This window comes from Caenorhabditis remanei, chromosome IV, assembly GCF_010183535.1.
Source record: "Caenorhabditis remanei strain PX506 chromosome IV, whole genome shotgun sequence".
Classification (NCBI taxonomy): Eukaryota; Metazoa; Nematoda; class Chromadorea; order Rhabditida; family Rhabditidae; genus Caenorhabditis; species Caenorhabditis remanei.
In genome coordinates, this window is record NC_071331.1 from 20,118,154 (window position 1) to 20,136,967 (window position 18,814).

The window sequence follows — 18,814 nt, forward strand, 5'->3', positions numbered from 1 at the left end:
AATGATAAATGAGCTTTCGTATTAGTTTTCAGAAAAAAACTTTGTTTAAATGGATTATTGTTACCGCTGGGGAGGATTTCCGAAAATTGGATGCAATCAATTATATTGAAGAAATTAAATTGTTGGACAACATTGGATGAACTGGAAATATTTGACATCTCACTTTTTTAAATATGCTAATTCTTATTTGGCCCAGCGTAGGGCGGTTGTTCTGAAAAAATATACAATTAATATCTCAAAATATTGGTTGTAAACTACAGTCGCACTACTGAATTTTACGCGTATGCTGTTCATATCGAAAATTAAAAATGTTCAGATTTTATCATTTTTCTTTGAAACTGTGATCATTGAACTTATTTAAATTTTTATATCCTCGTCCAGTTGCTGTCTGGGATCGTTTACAATTTGTTTTTTCGATCTCATTCTCAAAGCGGAACTGTTTTGTAAACTTTTCTGTTCAGAATGTAATTTTTATAGCGAAAACTGGAATAAACTGTGTTGATAAGTTAACTTGAGTCTTTTTTATAATGAATTGCTGTACATGTTTCATATTTTCATGTTTTCCGAGATATTCATCGAGTAAACATTTCGAAACTTTTTCAAAGAAATCAATTGTAGGAGAGAAACAAGCGATGATCAGGAAACAGGGTGTGGGAAATGACACATTTCGAATTCTTGAGGTGTTTAGAATACTATAATATTTCCGATAAGAGATGTACCTCTTAAAACCCTTCCGCCGACTTTCACAATTTGATAAACTCACACAAACACATTGTTAAAGAAATAGCCCATTTATATCAGCTCGGCACAGTTCTTTCAACTGCGCTCCACCGAAATGCCCTTGAGAAATGTCTATTTTTCTCTGAGATTTTTAATTTCGCAAACAATTTTCTTCGGTTTCGGTAGAACGCGGTTATTAGAAGCGATATGTACGAATACAATCTCAATTTTTATTACAAAATGTACCTACATACATTCTTAGTTTAACAGAATTGAACCGTGTAAGAGGCGGTTGCTTGACATTTAAATGAGGAAGATCCATCATCATAAAGATAGGTATAAGCAGTTGGACATGCATCTTTGAACATCTGAGCAGTGGCCGAACGATGACATTTGTCAGGAGTACCGTAGGCTCCACGGCAGCATTCTTGGTCGGTGTTGTATTCCAGACATCCAGATTTACAGGCGACAACATTTCCATTGTGTCCTTTGACGGCAAGAGCAACCGGGCATTCAGAATTAATATCCTTCACACATCCACCAGCTCGCTTGCAACCAGATCCGCCACGTGGTTCGATCTGAACGGGCAGATTGTATCCATCGATCAATGAGACATCATAGAAATCTTGTCCTCCCCAGGGTTTCAACGTGAATTCAGCTAGAGATGCTGGTGGAACTCCTCCGGCTCCGTTGCATTGTTCAGAGTTCTACAAATAATTTTATTAATTAACATTTTAATCCTATTCTTCTTACCCTGCAGAATCCAGTCTCGCAATTGTAGTTTTCATCTCACCCAGTTCTTGCCCAAATACGTCCGGCACTCCATGCATCGTCTACTTCAATATCTCGAGACTCAGATGCATCCAGTCTGAAACCTCCTCCAGCTGGGTTTCCGGGTCGTCCGAGAATTCCTGGCCAAATGGTGAATGGGCACTTATTGAGGATGGTTATATTGCGAGATTCAGCAGAAATTGTCAGGAGAAGAAGAAGGGCAAGCTTGACGAAAGTCATTGCTGGAATATAGTGATCGTGAAAAAGAGAAAAGTAGTGAGGGGGAAGAAACTAAACTGATACCATTTCCGTCGCCCTTTTGTACTATTCGGAACGACTTAACTTGCACAATTTACCCTCTTCTTATCACTTTTGTATTGTAATTTTTTGATTTCCTCACAAACAAATATCAAATTATTTTTTGTTCTGAAATTTACTCTCCTTTTTTGAAACAGTAAAAATAAAAATTGGGAACGATATTTGATTCAGTTTTTTTTGAGCAGTTCCATAATTGTTTGATTTTTTTTCACATGCATTTCCGAGAGGAAAAGTTTTTTCCCAGAAATGTGTGTTTTCTAAATAACCCAATAAAAACAATTATTTTTTATTGTTGAAAAAAATCACAGTTAAGAAACATGAGAGAAGTATACAATTATGTTCTAGTTATTGTTCAAATGAAATTGAAACAGTACTTTTCTATTTTTCATTTTAAATTTGGTTTTCTAAACGGAACTTCTGATGAAATTTGGTGTTTCTATGTAACTCATCCACAAGAACTAAAATATATGGTTCAACTATTTTTGAAAGAATAACAAAAATAATGCAAATTTTCGGTCTTCTGAAAACCTTGAAACAGTACATTTTTGAAGAAAACATACTAGACTTTATTAGCGCAAGCGTAGAGGTCGGTTGTTGTTAAAAAATGCAATAAATTGCTCACAATCAGAAAAATTGCCATCAGTGGACTGCATCGTCTAGAAAATATTATCAGAAAAATATTTTTGAAACAGTGAAAAAATTTAAATTTCAGAGATAGTTCATGTGAATCAAAAAGTGAACGATTGTATTTTTAAGCCTATTTTATTAATATCGGAAATTAGAGCTCTTCAGACTTTTTCAACTTTCTACGAAACTGTGAATTTGAATTCTCTAATATTTTCAGTTCCAATGGCGACAAAACACTTTTCCGTATATCAACGAAATATTTTTCCGCGTATTAATATAATTAAAATAATTTTCCCAAATTTAGTATTATAAATTCACAACACCGCGCCGCATGGCTTTAAAGGCGTATCTAATTGTCCGAATTGGTCTCGCAGCGAAAACTTCTTACTGTAGTTCATTTTATAGGGTTTCTCATGAATTTATCAGCTAAAATCAGATTCAAAAAATGGTTTATTACATAGTTGCTTTTTATTGTTAATTTCACGAGAAGAGAAAACTAAAGTAACGAGACAAAATAACTAAAATGAACTACAGTAAGAAGTTTTCGCTGCGAGACCCATTCGAACAATTAGATGCGCCTTTAAAGCCACGCGGCGCAGTTTTTAAATATTATTATTATTTTTCAAGTTTCATGTTTGAAAAATGCAAAAATGACCAATAAATCCATCGGTAAAATGCGATTCTTGAAAAGTTTTTTTTTCTGAAAGTGAAAATTTTTACTGTTTCGCTATGAGTTAGAAAGAAGTACGATGTCAAATATTTCCAGTTAATTTACGGTTGTCAGACAATATAATTTCTTGAAAATAATTGATTGTATCCATTTTTTGCAAATTCTTTTTGTTTCAGATAATCCATTTATAAACAAATTTTTCTGAAAACTAATGCCTCATTTACCATCGGGCTTATTCTCAAACTACTTAGTAAACAATCACTTAAAAGTCGTTGCGGATAAGACGACGTTAGGAATAATCACTCTGTTTTCAAGTTCAAAATTAAAAAATCACGTTTTTTCGTTAAAAAAATTCGAGAGAGATCTAGGTGAAGTATTGAAAATTAAGACATAAAATGAAAATACGCAACACTATTTCATCTGGCTATTCGTATCAGGTTAAGTGTGTGAACAAGTGTGGGAACACTCCAAAATTACGCAATAGCGTGCAGTTTACCGTAAATCAACACGACTTTTTTAGCACTCCTTACCAGCGATAAAATACTACGACACTCCAAAATGACGCATTTTAATGCTAATGTTATTCATAACGAAAATTAGAAATTTTCTGATTTTTTCAACTATCTTCGCAACTGTGAACACTAATAGTCTAAAATTTTCTCTTCCAAAATTGGTTTAAAATTTTTCTTATCGGTAAATTGCGATTCTTCAAAAGTTTGTATTTTTTTGAAACTGATAATTTTTACTGTTTCGCTATGAGTTCGAAAGAAGTACGATGTCAAATAGTTCCAGTTCACTTATGGTTGTCAAACAATATAATTTCTTCAAAATAATTGATTGTATCCTATTTTTGCAAATTCTTTCTGTTTCAAATAATCCATTTAAACAAAAGTATTTTCTGAAAACTAATATTACTACTCCCAGTACCCAAAAGTCAATTTCATTTGCCATAGGACTTATTCTCTAACCCTTTTTGAATGAAAATCGTCTGTTTCGCTTAAAACTCCTAAAATTATTTAAACCTTCAAACTCAATTAACGATTGACAGCTGATATACACTTTTCAACTCTTTCAATATGGGAACTAATAGAAAACAATCTCTTAAAAGTCGTTATGGATCAGATGATGTTGGAAGTAATGACCTCGTTTTCTGAAAAATTAAGAATTCTCGTTTTTTTCGAAATAATATTCGAGAGAGATCTATACACAACACTATTTCAGCAGGCTGCTTGTATCAGGTAAACATTTTTGCTGTTTCATGTTCTCGCAAAAAATTTCATAACTGCAAGCTTACTATTAGACACCCGGATTTTAATTTGACTTCCAAGACCGATTTTCAGTCTTCGTTTTGAGTGGTGCACGCCCTTCAATGCATTGCAAACCACAAACTACACAGGATCGATGCTCACCTAAAATCAAGAGAATTTAAAGGATTTTTCTAACAAAAGAAAATGAAACAGAATCCACAAGGAAAGTGTGTGGGATCTTTAATCGAGTTATGACAACAAAATGCTTTTATGGATTTGAATGCAGCACTGACTTAACAGCGTTAAAATAGTACGACACTCCAAAATTAGAACCATTGCCAAATGAATACCGTATGTCCTTTCTTAAGAAAAAAACTTATCTGTTTCAGAAAATTATCAAAAAATATTTTTCTGTTGTCATCGTCGCTAATATAACGTTGATCCCTTTTACATTTTCAAGAATAAATAGCAATGTGTTGTGATGCAGGATTTGACATCTAGAAAATTCAGTAATAAAGACAAAATATCGAACTAATTTTGTGATATTCAGTGCAAACTGTTTCTTCAATAATTTTGTTACTCAAAATACGTTGGCCTAAGTTTTATTCACACCAGGTAAAACCAAATAACTAGAAAGTTTATTTTGACAACACTTCGGCCCAGTTCTTACAACTGCGCTCCATCGGAAGCTTCTTGAAAAATGTTTTTTTCCTCTGAGTCTCTCAATTTCGCACACACTTTTCTTCGGTTTCGGTAGAGCGCGGTTGTAAGAAGCGTGCCGGGCTAACACTAGTAAACTGGACAAGCGCAGAGGGCGGTTATTGCGAAAAAAATACAATAAATATCTCATAAAAATTATGGATTTCGGACAATTGCATCAGCTAGAAGATAATCTCAGAAGAAACATTTTTGAAACAGTAAAAAATTTAACTTTCAGTAACAGTTCCTGTGAATCAAAAAGTGAACGATTGTACATAATTTTAGTCTATTTTCAAAGGCTTATCATCACAAATAGTTTATAAAAATTAATTGGTTTCCGGAATAAGTTCCTCAGAAAAGCTTGCATCGCAAAGTTTTTTCAAAACTGATATTCTCTGTTTTTTCTGTTTCTCAAAAAAATCGAAAAAAAATCTGATTTTTATATCACGATTCTGTGAAAATTTTGATCCAAGTGTTGGAAATCTAGTTTAGATATTTTTACAAACAGATTCAAAATCAAAGTCTCGAATTAGAAGTTAATGACATTCGGAGAGTGGGATAAACAGACAGACAATATCATACCTATCTCAAAAGTCATGATGCTTTTTTCCTGTTTCGCCAAAAGTTATAATTTTTACAAATTTTTTAAATAGAAACGTTCGCCCCAGTTTTTCATATTCCAAATAAAAATTCATTCTGTTACAGTACCCTTTTCACTAACACCTTAACAATAAAATCTACAATAATACTTTGATTTTTCTGATCTCCTAATCCGAATAAATCAACCTAACACCTTCTGACAACTTGTTTCGATGAAAAAATTCCTTTTCAAGGTCCTTTCTCTTCGGATTACCCACCAACCCCATGTGCCCTTCTATGATCTTTGCTGTCACCGTCATCATATTCGTTCTCAATTTTTCTTCCCATCTCTTTCTTCATATCATCATCTTTTTCTCCATTTCATACTATCATAAATCAAAGAAAGAAAGTATCCTTCCAATTTGTAATGTCTGGTGTCTCTTCTTTTCACTAGAAGAAAATTGAGACACTTCTACCTAATTGCCTTTAATTCATTTGTATTGTTTCATTGCATTTTCAAACTGAAATTTTTCTCTTAAAAGTCAGAAAGAAATGTTGCTTCTGAAAATTCCAAAACTAAAATTTTTTCTGTTTCAAACATTTTTCAAAAATTTTCTGTTCTTGTTAAAATTTACTCTATTGTATATTTCGTATTTCTTGAGAAAATTGGATGATATTGACAATGTTCAATCTGTAGAACCTGTAATACAAGGGCAGTTGTATAGAAACTACTAAAAACAGAAAATCCAAAGAAAATTTTGATTCTGAAAATTCCGAAACAAAGTTTTTTTCTGTTTCAAAAATTCTTCAAAAATTTTCAGTTCTTGTTAAAATTTAATATGAAAAACCTTCAGTAATCTCGTGGCCATTTTAAACAATCTGATTAAAATTAGCGTGATTAGTAAAGCATTTAGAATAGCAAAAAAATTTTTTAGAAATGTTTTTAGTGAACTTTTAAAAGTGTCAAAAACACGAAACTTTTCTGGGAGTTGAAAAATCTATGTAGTTTTATAAGCGTTTTTACGGTATCTTGAGTGAATTTGCTGATAATGATAATGTTCAATCTGTAATCCTCTAATACATGGACAGTCGTATCAAAAATACATGCTCTTATATTACAGATATCAAGAAAAAACATACTGAAAAACTTAACATGAGAAAATTTTGTCACTTACTACAAAAATTTGTCACTTACTACAAAAATTTTGTCACTTACTACAAAAATTTTGTCACTTACAAATATTATTAATTTTGGAAACAGAACATTTTTTAAATTTCAACATATTACTTTTCACTATGAGCTTGGCACAGTTCTTACAACTGTGCTCCACCGAAATCCACTTGAGAAATCTGTATTTTTCTCTGAGTCTCTCAATTTCGCACACACTCTTCTCTGGTTTCGGTAGAGCGCGGTTGTAATAAGCGTGCCGTGCTAATACTAAAAGTTCCTCTGTTTTAGCTATCTGAAACTCAGTAACTAAATTTATTTCCTGTTTCAAAATTATTTTGAGAAAAAACAGCTGTGATTCCATTGATAGAATTTCTTCAAACACTACAAAGTCGTAGAATCCCTTCACACTTGAAGAAATATTTTCTGTTTCTCAACTTTTGTATTCTGTCTATACTCATTTCATCACCACTCTCAGAACCACCAGCTTATTCCAGAAATGACGTCTTCACCAACGTCATCTGACTCCAGCTTGGAAGAAGAGAAGTTTCTGAAACCAGAAGACGTGGAAGAATGTATTCCACCGAAGGAGTTGGAAATGATGATTGAAGAGAAAAAAGTGGGAACATTGGATGATTTTGTGACACTCCGGTGGTACTGTATGTTAGTTCTGCTGATGGCTGAATTGACAGCATTCACTGCAACTGCGAGCAGTAAAGTTATGGTTTTTGCAGGTGAGTTACTGTTTCAAAGTTTTGATGAATAACTCTTTCCAAAAATAGCTATAATAGGTTGTGGGTTCATCGCGCTGAATTTTTTTAGTACTTCCCTAATTAGCACTCCTCCACCAGCGTGTTTATACCAGTAAACAGTCTAAAGTTTCCTGATTTTCTCCCTTCACGTGAAGACAGTCTCTTCATTTTTGCAGACAAGCGATGAGAAACAAGAGAGAAAAAAGAGAAAGAGAGAGAGATGAGAAGGGTGGGGTCTCTGATTTATGTCCTTTTTAATTGGAGAAGAATTTATGACCATGATCTTTTGAGGGTTCAGTATACTTTTAGAAACGAAAAACTGAGATAGTTACATATAAGACGGTCGAAATTTCAAAATTTCTTGCTCACGAACTTATTTTCTTGAAAATTATGAAATTTTGTACTAGTACATATTTATTTTTTAGTTTTAGACTTCGTTCAAAAATGTGTGAAAAATCATGATGTAGAACAAATTTGCTTCACTTCGATTTGTTCACGTCATTTTCTGTTCTTTTTTGAAAGTTTGTTCAAAAGTACAGATTCGGTATCAATACCGATTCTGTACCAAGAAACTCCTCCAGATTCGGTATGCATACCGATTCTGTACTCTGCATAAAAGGTCACGTCAAAAAAAGATTTCTCCAAGTTTATTCAAAAGTACAGAATCGGTATCGATACCGATTATGTACCAAACAACAATTATGTATAAAAGTTCACGTGAAATATTGAAAATCCACAGTTTCGATGTGTCAAATTTTATTTATGATATTTTCGTTTACGTGGATTCAAATCTGATGTTCATTCAAAATGACAAAAATGACAATTTTCGATGAATAATTACCTAGATTTTGTTATTCGATTTTGATCAACTTCACATTTTCTTATTCAACAACACAAAAAAAAACGTTTGTGTTAATGAACATTGCAAAAAAGGTTTTAAAGTGTTTCCTTTTAAAGTAAGAAAATGTGAAGTTGATCAAAATCGAATAACAAAATCTAGGTAATTATTCATCGAAAATTGTCATTTTTGTCATTTTGAATGAACATCAGATTTGAATCCACGTAAACGAAAATATCATAAATAAAATTTGACACATCGAAACTGTGGATTTTCAATATTTCACGTGAACTTTTATACATAATTGTTGTTTGGTACATAATCGGTATCGATACCGATTCTGTACTTTTGAATAAACTTGGAGAAATCTTTTTTTGACGTGACCTTTTATGCAGAGTACAGAATCGGTATGCATACCGAATCTGGAGGAGTTTCTTGGTACAGAATCGGTATTGATACCGAATCTGTACTTTTGAACAAACTTTCAAAAAAGAACAGAAAATGACGTGAACAAATCGAAGTGGGAAAACTCTGTGCTTGACGTGCAACTTTTTCTGGTAATTGCCAGTTTATTGCATAATCGTTCAACTTCACGGAAATATTGTACTTTCAGTACAGATTATTTAAAGAAATCTATTTTTTAATTCGCTAGCAAAAAATTTTGAAATTTCAACCGTCTTATATCGAGGAATCATATACTTCTGAATTGCTTTACAATCATATTGAAACAGAAACAAACATTCCCACTGCCTCTAATATAACGACAGTCTGACCAGTATCTAACTGATGCAATATTCATTTTTTCACTGACTAATAACTGTGAAATATCTGACCTCATTTCGCATGTATCAAAAATCCATTCTCTCTACGTTTTTCCTATGTTCATTGCCTATCATTTGCACTTATTCATTACGTGTTCGCTTCTAAACTGACCGAGTTATAACAGTACCTCCAGTTCAGACAAGAAAATAGTGCGGTATAAGCAGTTGGACATGCATCTTTGAACATCTGAGCAGTGGCCGAACGATGACATTTGTCAGGAGTACCGTAGGCTCCACGGCAGCATTCTTGGTCGGTGTTGTATTCCAGACATCCAGATTTACAGGCGACAACATTTCCATTGTGTCCTTTGACGGCAAGAGCAACCGGGCATTCAGAATTAATATCCTTCACACATCCACCAGCTCGCTTGCAACCAGATCCGCCACGTGGTTCGATCTGAACGGGCAGATTGTATCCATCGATCAATGAGACATCATAGAAATCTTGTCCTCCCCAGGGTTTCAACGTGAATTCAGCTAGAGATGCTGGTGGAACTCCTCCGGCTCCGTTGCATTGTTCAGAGTTCTACAAATAATTTTATTAATTAACATTTTAATCCTATTCTTCTTACCCTGCAGAATCCAGTCTCGCAATTGTAGTTTTCATCTCACCCAGTTCTTGCCCAAATACGTCCGGCACTCCATGCATCGTCTACTTCAATATCTCGAGACTCAGATGCATCCAGTCTGAAACCTCCTCCAGCTGGGTTTCCGGGTCGTCCGAGAATTCCTGGCCAAATGGTGAATGGGCACTTATTGAGGATGGTTATATTGCGAGATTCAGCAGAAATTGTCAGGAGAAGAAGAAGGGCAAGCTTGACGAAAGTCATTGCTGGAATATAGTGATCGTGAAAAAGAGAAAAGTAGTGAGGGGGAAGAAACTAAACTGATACCATTTCCGTCGCCCTTTTGTACTATTCGGAACGACTTAACTTGCACAATTTACCCTCTTCTTATCACTTTTGTATTGTAATTTTTTGATTTCCTCACAAACAAATATCAAATTATTTTTTGTTCTGAAATTTACTCTCCTTTTTTGAAACAGTAAAAATAAAAATTGGGAACGATATTTGATTCAGTTTTTTTTGAGCAGTTCCATAATTGTTTGATTTTTTTTCACATGCATTTCCGAGAGGAAAAGTTTTTTCCCAGAAATGTGTGTTTTCTAAATAACCCAATAAAAACAATTATTTTTTATTGTTGAAAAAAATCACAGTTAAGAAACATGAGAGAAGTATACAATTATGTTCTAGTTATTGTTCAAATGAAATTGAAACAGTACTTTTCTATTTTTCATTTTAAATTTGGTTTTCTAAACGGAACTTCTGATGAAATTTGGTGTTTCTATGTAACTCATCCACAAGAACTAAAATATATGGTTCAACTATTTTTGAAAGAATAACAAAAATAATGCAAATTTTCGGTCTTCTGAAAACCTTGAAACAGTACATTTTTGAAGAAAACATACTAGACTTTATTAGCGCAAGCGTAGAGGTCGGTTGTTGTTAAAAAATGCAATAAATTGCTCACAATCAGAAAAATTGCCATCAGTGGACTGCATCGTCTAGAAAATATTATCAGAAAAATATTTTTGAAACAGTGAAAAAATTTAAATTTCAGAGATAGTTCATGTGAATCAAAAAGTGAACGATTGTATTTTTAAGCCTATTTTATTAATATCGGAAATTAGAGCTCTTCAGACTTTTTCAACTTTCTACGAAACTGTGAATTTGAATTCTCTAATATTTTCAGTTCCAATGGCGACAAAACACTTTTCCGTATATCAACGAAATATTTTTCCGCGTATTAATATAATTAAAATAATTTTCCCAAATTTAGTATTATAAATTCACAACACCGCGCCGCATGGCTTTAAAGGCGTATCTAATTGTCCGAATTGGTCTCGCAGCGAAAACTTCTTACTGTAGTTCATTTTATAGGGTTTCTCATGAATTTATCAGCTAAAATCAGATTCAAAAAATGGTTTATTACATAGTTGCTTTTTATTGTTAATTTCACGAGAAGAGAAAACTAAAGTAACGAGACAAAATAACTAAAATGAACTACAGTAAGAAGTTTTCGCTGCGAGACCCATTCGAACAATTAGATGCGCCTTTAAAGCCACGCGGCGCAGTTTTTAAATATTATTATTATTTTTCAAGTTTCATGTTTGAAAAATGCAAAAATGACCAATAAATCCATCGGTAAAATGCGATTCTTGAAAAGTTTTTTTTTCTGAAAGTGAAAATTTTTACTGTTTCGCTATGAGTTAGAAAGAAGTACGATGTCAAATATTTCCAGTTAATTTACGGTTGTCAGACAATATAATTTCTTGAAAATAATTGATTGTATCCATTTTTTGCAAATTCTTTTTGTTTCAGATAATCCATTTATAAACAAATTTTTCTGAAAACTAATGCCTCATTTACCATCGGGCTTATTCTCAAACTACTTAGTAAACAATCACTTAAAAGTCGTTGCGGATAAGACGACGTTAGGAATAATCACTCTGTTTTCAAGTTCAAAATTAAAAAATCACGTTTTTTCGTTAAAAAAATTCGAGAGAGATCTAGGTGAAGTATTGAAAATTAAGACATAAAATGAAAATACGCAACACTATTTCATCTGGCTATTCGTATCAGGTTAAGTGTGTGAACAAGTGTGGGAACACTCCAAAATTACGCAATAGCGTGCAGTTTACCGTAAATCAACACGACTTTTTTAGCACTCCTTACCAGCGATAAAATACTACGACACTCCAAAATGACGCATTTTAATGCTAATGTTATTCATAACGAAAATTAGAAATTTTCTGATTTTTTCAACTATCTTCGCAACTGTGAACACTAATAGTCTAAAATTTTCTCTTCCAAAATTGGTTTAAAATTTTTCTTATCGGTAAATTGCGATTCTTCAAAAGTTTGTATTTTTTTGAAACTGATAATTTTTACTGTTTCGCTATGAGTTCGAAAGAAGTACGATGTCAAATAGTTCCAGTTCACTTATGGTTGTCAAACAATATAATTTCTTCAAAATAATTGATTGTATCCTATTTTTGCAAATTCTTTCTGTTTCAAATAATCCATTTAAACAAAAGTATTTTCTGAAAACTAATATTACTACTCCCAGTACCCAAAAGTCAATTTCATTTGCCATAGGACTTATTCTCTAACCCTTTTTGAATGAAAATCGTCTGTTTCGCTTAAAACTCCTAAAATTATTTAAACCTTCAAACTCAATTAACGATTGACAGCTGATATACACTTTTCAACTCTTTCAATATGGGAACTAATAGAAAACAATCTCTTAAAAGTCGTTATGGATCAGATGATGTTGGAAGTAATGACCTCGTTTTCTGAAAAATTAAGAATTCTCGTTTTTTTCGAAATAATATTCGAGAGAGATCTATACACAACACTATTTCAGCAGGCTGCTTGTATCAGGTAAACATTTTTGCTGTTTCATGTTCTCGCAAAAAATTTCATAACTGCAAGCTTACTATTAGACACCCGGATTTTAATTTGACTTCCAAGACCGATTTTCAGTCTTCGTTTTGAGTGGTGCACGCCCTTCAATGCATTGCAAACCACAAACTACACAGGATCGATGCTCACCTAAAATCAAGAGAATTTAAAGGATTTTTCTAACAAAAGAAAATGAAACAGAATCCACAAGGAAAGTGTGTGGGATCTTTAATCGAGTTATGACAACAAAATGCTTTTATGGATTTGAATGCAGCACTGACTTAACAGCGTTAAAATAGTACGACACTCCAAAATTAGAACCATTGCCAAATGAATACCGTATGTCCTTTCTTAAGAAAAAAACTTATCTGTTTCAGAAAATTATCAAAAAATATTTTTCTGTTGTCATCGTCGCTAATATAACGTTGATCCCTTTTACATTTTCAAGAATAAATAGCAATGTGTTGTGATGCAGGATTTGACATCTAGAAAATTCAGTAATAAAGACAAAATATCGAACTAATTTTGTGATATTCAGTGCAAACTGTTTCTTCAATAATTTTGTTACTCAAAATACGTTGGCCTAAGTTTTATTCACACCAGGTAAAACCAAATAACTAGAAAGTTTATTTTGACAACACTTCGGCCCAGTTCTTACAACTGCGCTCCATCGGAAGCTTCTTGAAAAATGTTTTTTTCCTCTGAGTCTCTCAATTTCGCACACACTTTTCTTCGGTTTCGGTAGAGCGCGGTTGTAAGAAGCGTGCCGGGCTAACACTAGTAAACTGGACAAGCGCAGAGGGCGGTTATTGCGAAAAAAATACAATAAATATCTCATAAAAATTATGGATTTCGGACAATTGCATCAGCTAGAAGATAATCTCAGAAGAAACATTTTTGAAACAGTAAAAAATTTAACTTTCAGTAACAGTTCCTGTGAATCAAAAAGTGAACGATTGTACATAATTTTAGTCTATTTTCAAAGGCTTATCATCACAAATAGTTTATAAAAATTAATTGGTTTCCGGAATAAGTTCCTCAGAAAAGCTTGCATCGCAAAGTTTTTTCAAAACTGATATTCTCTGTTTTTTCTGTTTCTCAAAAAAATCGAAAAAAAATCTGATTTTTATATCACGATTCTGTGAAAATTTTGATCCAAGTGTTGGAAATCTAGTTTAGATATTTTTACAAACAGATTCAAAATCAAAGTCTCGAATTAGAAGTTAATGACATTCGGAGAGTGGGATAAACAGACAGACAATATCATACCTATCTCAAAAGTCATGATGCTTTTTTCCTGTTTCGCCAAAAGTTATAATTTTTACAAATTTTTTAAATAGAAACGTTCGCCCCAGTTTTTCATATTCCAAATAAAAATTCATTCTGTTACAGTACCCTTTTCACTAACACCTTAACAATAAAATCTACAATAATACTTTGATTTTTCTGATCTCCTAATCCGAATAAATCAACCTAACACCTTCTGACAACTTGTTTCGATGAAAAAATTCCTTTTCAAGGTCCTTTCTCTTCGGATTACCCACCAACCCCATGTGCCCTTCTATGATCTTTGCTGTCACCGTCATCATATTCGTTCTCAATTTTTCTTCCCATCTCTTTCTTCATATCATCATCTTTTTCTCCATTTCATACTATCATAAATCAAAGAAAGAAAGTATCCTTCCAATTTGTAATGTCTGGTGTCTCTTCTTTTCACTAGAAGAAAATTGAGACACTTCTACCTAATTGCCTTTAATTCATTTGTATTGTTTCATTGCATTTTCAAACTGAAATTTTTCTCTTAAAAGTCAGAAAGAAATGTTGCTTCTGAAAATTCCAAAACTAAAATTTTTTCTGTTTCAAAAATTTTTCAAAAATTTTCTGTTCTTGTTAAAATTTACTCTATTGTATATTTCGTATTTCTTGAGAAAATTGGATGATATTGACAATGTTCAATCTGTAGAACCTGTAATACAAGGGCAGTTGTATAGAAACTACTAAAAACAGAAAATCCAAAGAAAATTTTGATTCTGAAAATTCCGAAACAAAGTTTTTTTCTGTTTCAAAAATTCTTCAAAAATTTTCAGTTCTTGTTAAAATTTAATATGAAAAACCTTCAGTAATCTCGTGGCCATTTTAAACAATCTGATTAAAATTAGCGTGATTAGTAAAGCATTTAGAATAGCAAAAAAATTTTTTAGAAATGTTTTTAGTGAACTTTTAAAAGTGTCAAAAACACGAAACTTTTCTGGGAGTTGAAAAATCTATGTAGTTTTATAAGCGTTTTTACGGTATCTTGAGTGAATTTGCTGATAATGATAATGTTCAATCTGTAATCCTCTAATACATGGACAGTCGTATCAAAAATACATGCTCTTATATTACAGATATCAAGAAAAAACATACTGAAAAACTTAACATGAGAAAATTTTGTCACTTACTACAAAAATTTGTCACTTACTACAAAAATTTTGTCACTTACTACAAAAATTTTGTCACTTACAAATATTATTAATTTTGGAAACAGAACATTTTTTAAATTTCAACATATTACTTTTCACTATGAGCTTGGCACAGTTCTTACAACTGTGCTCCACCGAAATCCACTTGAGAAATCTGTATTTTTCTCTGAGTCTCTCAATTTCGCACACACTCTTCTCTGGTTTCGGTAGAGCGCGGTTGTAATAAGCGTGCCGTGCTAATACTAAAAGTTCCTCTGTTTTAGCTATCTGAAACTCAGTAACTAAATTTATTTCCTGTTTCAAAATTATTTTGAGAAAAAACAGCTGTGATTCCATTGATAGAATTTCTTCAAACACTACAAAGTCGTAGAATCCCTTCACACTTGAAGAAATATTTTCTGTTTCTCAACTTTTGTATTCTGTCTATACTCATTTCATCACCACTCTCAGAACCACCAGCTTATTCCAGAAATGACGTCTTCACCAACGTCATCTGACTCCAGCTTGGAAGAAGAGAAGTTTCTGAAACCAGAAGACGTGGAAGAATGTATTCCACCGAAGGAGTTGGAAATGATGATTGAAGAGAAAAAAGTGGGAACATTGGATGATTTTGTGACACTCCGGTGGTACTGTATGTTAGTTCTGCTGATGGCTGAATTGACAGCATTCACTGCAACTGCGAGCAGTAAAGTTATGGTTTTTGCAGGTGAGTTACTGTTTCAAAGTTTTGATGAATAACTCTTTCCAAAAATAGCTATAATAGGTTGTGGGTTCATCGCGCTGAATTTTTTTAGTACTTCCCTAATTAGCACTCCTCCACCAGCGTGTTTATACCAGTAAACAGTCTAAAGTTTCCTGATTTTCTCCCTTCACGTGAAGACAGTCTCTTCATTTTTGCAGACAAGCGATGAGAAACAAGAGAGAAAAAAGAGAAAGAGAGAGAGATGAGAAGGGTGGGGTCTCTGATTTATGTCCTTTTTAATTGGAGAAGAATTTATGACCATGATCTTTTGAGGGTTCAGTATACTTTTAGAAACGAAAAACTGAGATAGTTACATATAAGACGGTCGAAATTTCAAAATTTCTTGCTCACGAACTTATTTTCTTGAAAATTATGAAATTTTGTACTAGTACATATTTATTTTTTAGTTTTAGACTTCGTTCAAAAATGTGTGAAAAATCATGATGTAGAACAAATTTGCTTCACTTCGATTTGTTCACGTCATTTTCTGTTCTTTTTTGAAAGTTTGTTCAAAAGTACAGATTCGGTATCAATACCGATTCTGTACCAAGAAACTCCTCCAGATTCGGTATGCATACCGATTCTGTACTCTGCATAAAAGGTCACGTCAAAAAAAGATTTCTCCAAGTTTATTCAAAAGTACAGAATCGGTATCGATACCGATTATGTACCAAACAACAATTATGTATAAAAGTTCACGTGAAATATTGAAAATCCACAGTTTCGATGTGTCAAATTTTATTTATGATATTTTCGTTTACGTGGATTCAAATCTGATGTTCATTCAAAATGACAAAAATGACAATTTTCGATGAATAATTACCTAGATTTTGTTATTCGATTTTGATCAACTTCACATTTTCTTATTCAACAACACAAAAAAAAACGTTTGTGTTAATGAACATTGCAAAAAAGGTTTTAAAGTGTTTCCTTTTAAAGTAAGAAAATGTGAAGTTGATCAAAATCGAATAACAAAATCTAGGTAATTATTCATCGAAAATTGTCATTTTTGTCATTTTGAATGAACATCAGATTTGAATCCACGTAAACGAAAATATCATAAATAAAATTTGACACATCGAAACTGTGGATTTTCAATATTTCACGTGAACTTTTATACATAATTGTTGTTTGGTACATAATCGGTATCGATACCGATTCTGAACTTTTGAATAAACTTGGAGAAATCTTTTTTTGACGTGACCTTTTATGCAGAGTACAGAATCGGTATGCATACCGAATCTGGAGGAGTTTCTTGGTACAGAATCGGTATTGATACCGAATCTGTACTTTTGAACAAACTTTCAAAAAAGAACAGAAAATGACGTGAACAAATCGAAGTGGGAAAACTCTGTGCTTGACGTGCAACTTTTTCTGGTAATTGCCAGTTTATTGCATAATCGTTCAACTTCACGGAAATATTGTACTTTCAGTACAGATTATTTAAAGAAATCTATTTTTTAATTCGCTAGCAAAAAATTTTGAAATTTCAACCGTCTTATATCGAGGAATCATATACTTCTGAATTGCTTTACAATCATATTGAAACAGAAACAAACATTCCCACTGCCTCTAATATAACGAAAGTCTGACCAGTATCTAACTGATGCAATATTCATTTTTTCACTGACTAATAACTGTGAAATATCTGACCTCATTTCGCATGTATCAAAAATCCATTCTCTCTACGTTTTTCCTATGTTCATTGCCTATCATTTGCACTTATTCATTACGTGTTCGCTTCTAAACTGACCGAGTTATAACAGTACCTCCAGTTCAGACAAGAAAATAGTGCGGTATAAGCAGTTGGACATGCATCTTTGAACATCTGAGCAGTGGCCGAACGATGACATTTGTCAGGAGTACCGTAGGCTCCACGGCAGCATTCTTGGTCGGTGTTGTATTCCAGACATCCAGATTTACAGGCGACAACATTTCCATTGTGTCCTTTGACGGCAAGAGCAACCGGGCATTCAGAATTAATATCCTTCACACATCCACCAGCTCGCTTGCAACCAGATCCGCCACGTGGTTCGATCTGAACGGGCAGATTGTATCCATCGATCAATGAGACATCATAGAAATCTTGTCCTCCCCAGGGTTTCAACGTGAATTCAGCTAGAGATGCTGGTGGAACTCCTCCGGCTCCGTTGCATTGTTCAGAGTTCTACAAATAATTTTATTAATTAACATTTTAATCCTATTCTTCTTACCCTGCAGAATCCAGTCTCGCAATTGTAGTTTTCATCTCACCCAGTTCTTGCCCAAATACGTCCGGCACTCCATGCATCGTCTACTTCAATATCTCGAGACTCAGATGCATCCAGTCTGAAACCTCCTCCAGCTGGGTTTCCGGGTCGTCCGAGAATTCCTGGCCAAATGGTGAATGGGCACTTATTGAGGATGGTTATATTGCGAGATTCAGCAGAAATTGTCAGGAGAAGAAGAAGGGCAAGCTTGACGAAAGTCATTGCTGGAATATAATGATCGTGAAAAAAAAGAAAAGTAGTGAGGGGGAAGAAACTAAACTGATACCATTCCCGTCGCCCTTTTGTACTATTTGGAACGACTTAACTTGCACAATTTACCCTCTTCTTATCACTTTTGTATTGTAATTTTTTGATTTCCTCACAAACAAATATCAAATTATTTTTTGTTCTGAAATTTACTCTCCTTTTTTGAAACAGAAAAAATAAAAATTGGGAACGATATTTGTTTTTTTGAGCAGTTCTATAATTATTTGACTTCTTGTCACCTGCATTTTTACCCAATTAAAAACAAATATTTTGTCTTGTTGAAAAAAAAAGAAACACATTTAAGAAACATTAGAGAAGTATACAATTATGCTCTAGTTATTGTTCAAATAAAATTGAAACAGTACTTTTCTATTTTTCATTTTAAATTTGGTTTTCTAAACGGAACTTCTGATGAAATTT

At 33.1% G+C, this 18,814-nt stretch overlaps 4 protein-coding genes across 4 annotated transcripts; 1 reads left to right on the plus strand and 3 right to left on the minus strand.

The window, feature by feature from the left end:
- Positions 1-983: 983 nt before the first annotated feature.
- GCK72_015348 (uncharacterized protein) lies at positions 984-1,731 on the minus strand (the record flags this gene model as incomplete). The annotated part of the gene is made up of 2 exons (XM_053730801.1): positions 984-1,427; positions 1,558-1,731. 2 exons carry the CDS (start codon positions 1,729-1,731, stop codon positions 984-986), a joined length of 618 nt encoding a protein of 205 aa, XP_053585573.1.
- A 5,567-nt stretch (positions 1,732-7,298) lies between these two features.
- Positions 7,299-10,100, plus strand: GCK72_015349 (uncharacterized protein; the record flags this gene model as incomplete). The annotated part of the gene is made up of 2 exons (XM_053730802.1): positions 7,299-7,533; positions 9,790-10,100. The coding sequence occupies 2 exons, from the start codon at positions 7,299-7,301 to the stop codon at positions 10,098-10,100; spliced, it is 546 nt and encodes a 181-aa protein (XP_053585574.1).
- On the minus strand, positions 9,299-10,040 carry GCK72_015350 (uncharacterized protein; the record flags this gene model as incomplete). The annotated part of the gene is made up of 2 exons (XM_053730803.1): positions 9,299-9,736; positions 9,867-10,040. The coding sequence occupies 2 exons, from the start codon at positions 10,038-10,040 to the stop codon at positions 9,299-9,301; spliced, it is 612 nt and encodes a 203-aa protein (XP_053585575.1).
- Positions 10,101-17,607: 7,507 nt separating the features above from the next.
- GCK72_015351 (uncharacterized protein) lies at positions 17,608-18,349 on the minus strand (the record flags this gene model as incomplete). Its single annotated transcript, XM_053730804.1, has 2 exons — positions 17,608-18,045; positions 18,176-18,349. The coding sequence occupies 2 exons, from the start codon at positions 18,347-18,349 to the stop codon at positions 17,608-17,610; spliced, it is 612 nt and encodes a 203-aa protein (XP_053585576.1).
- Positions 18,350-18,814: the final 465 nt, after the last annotated feature.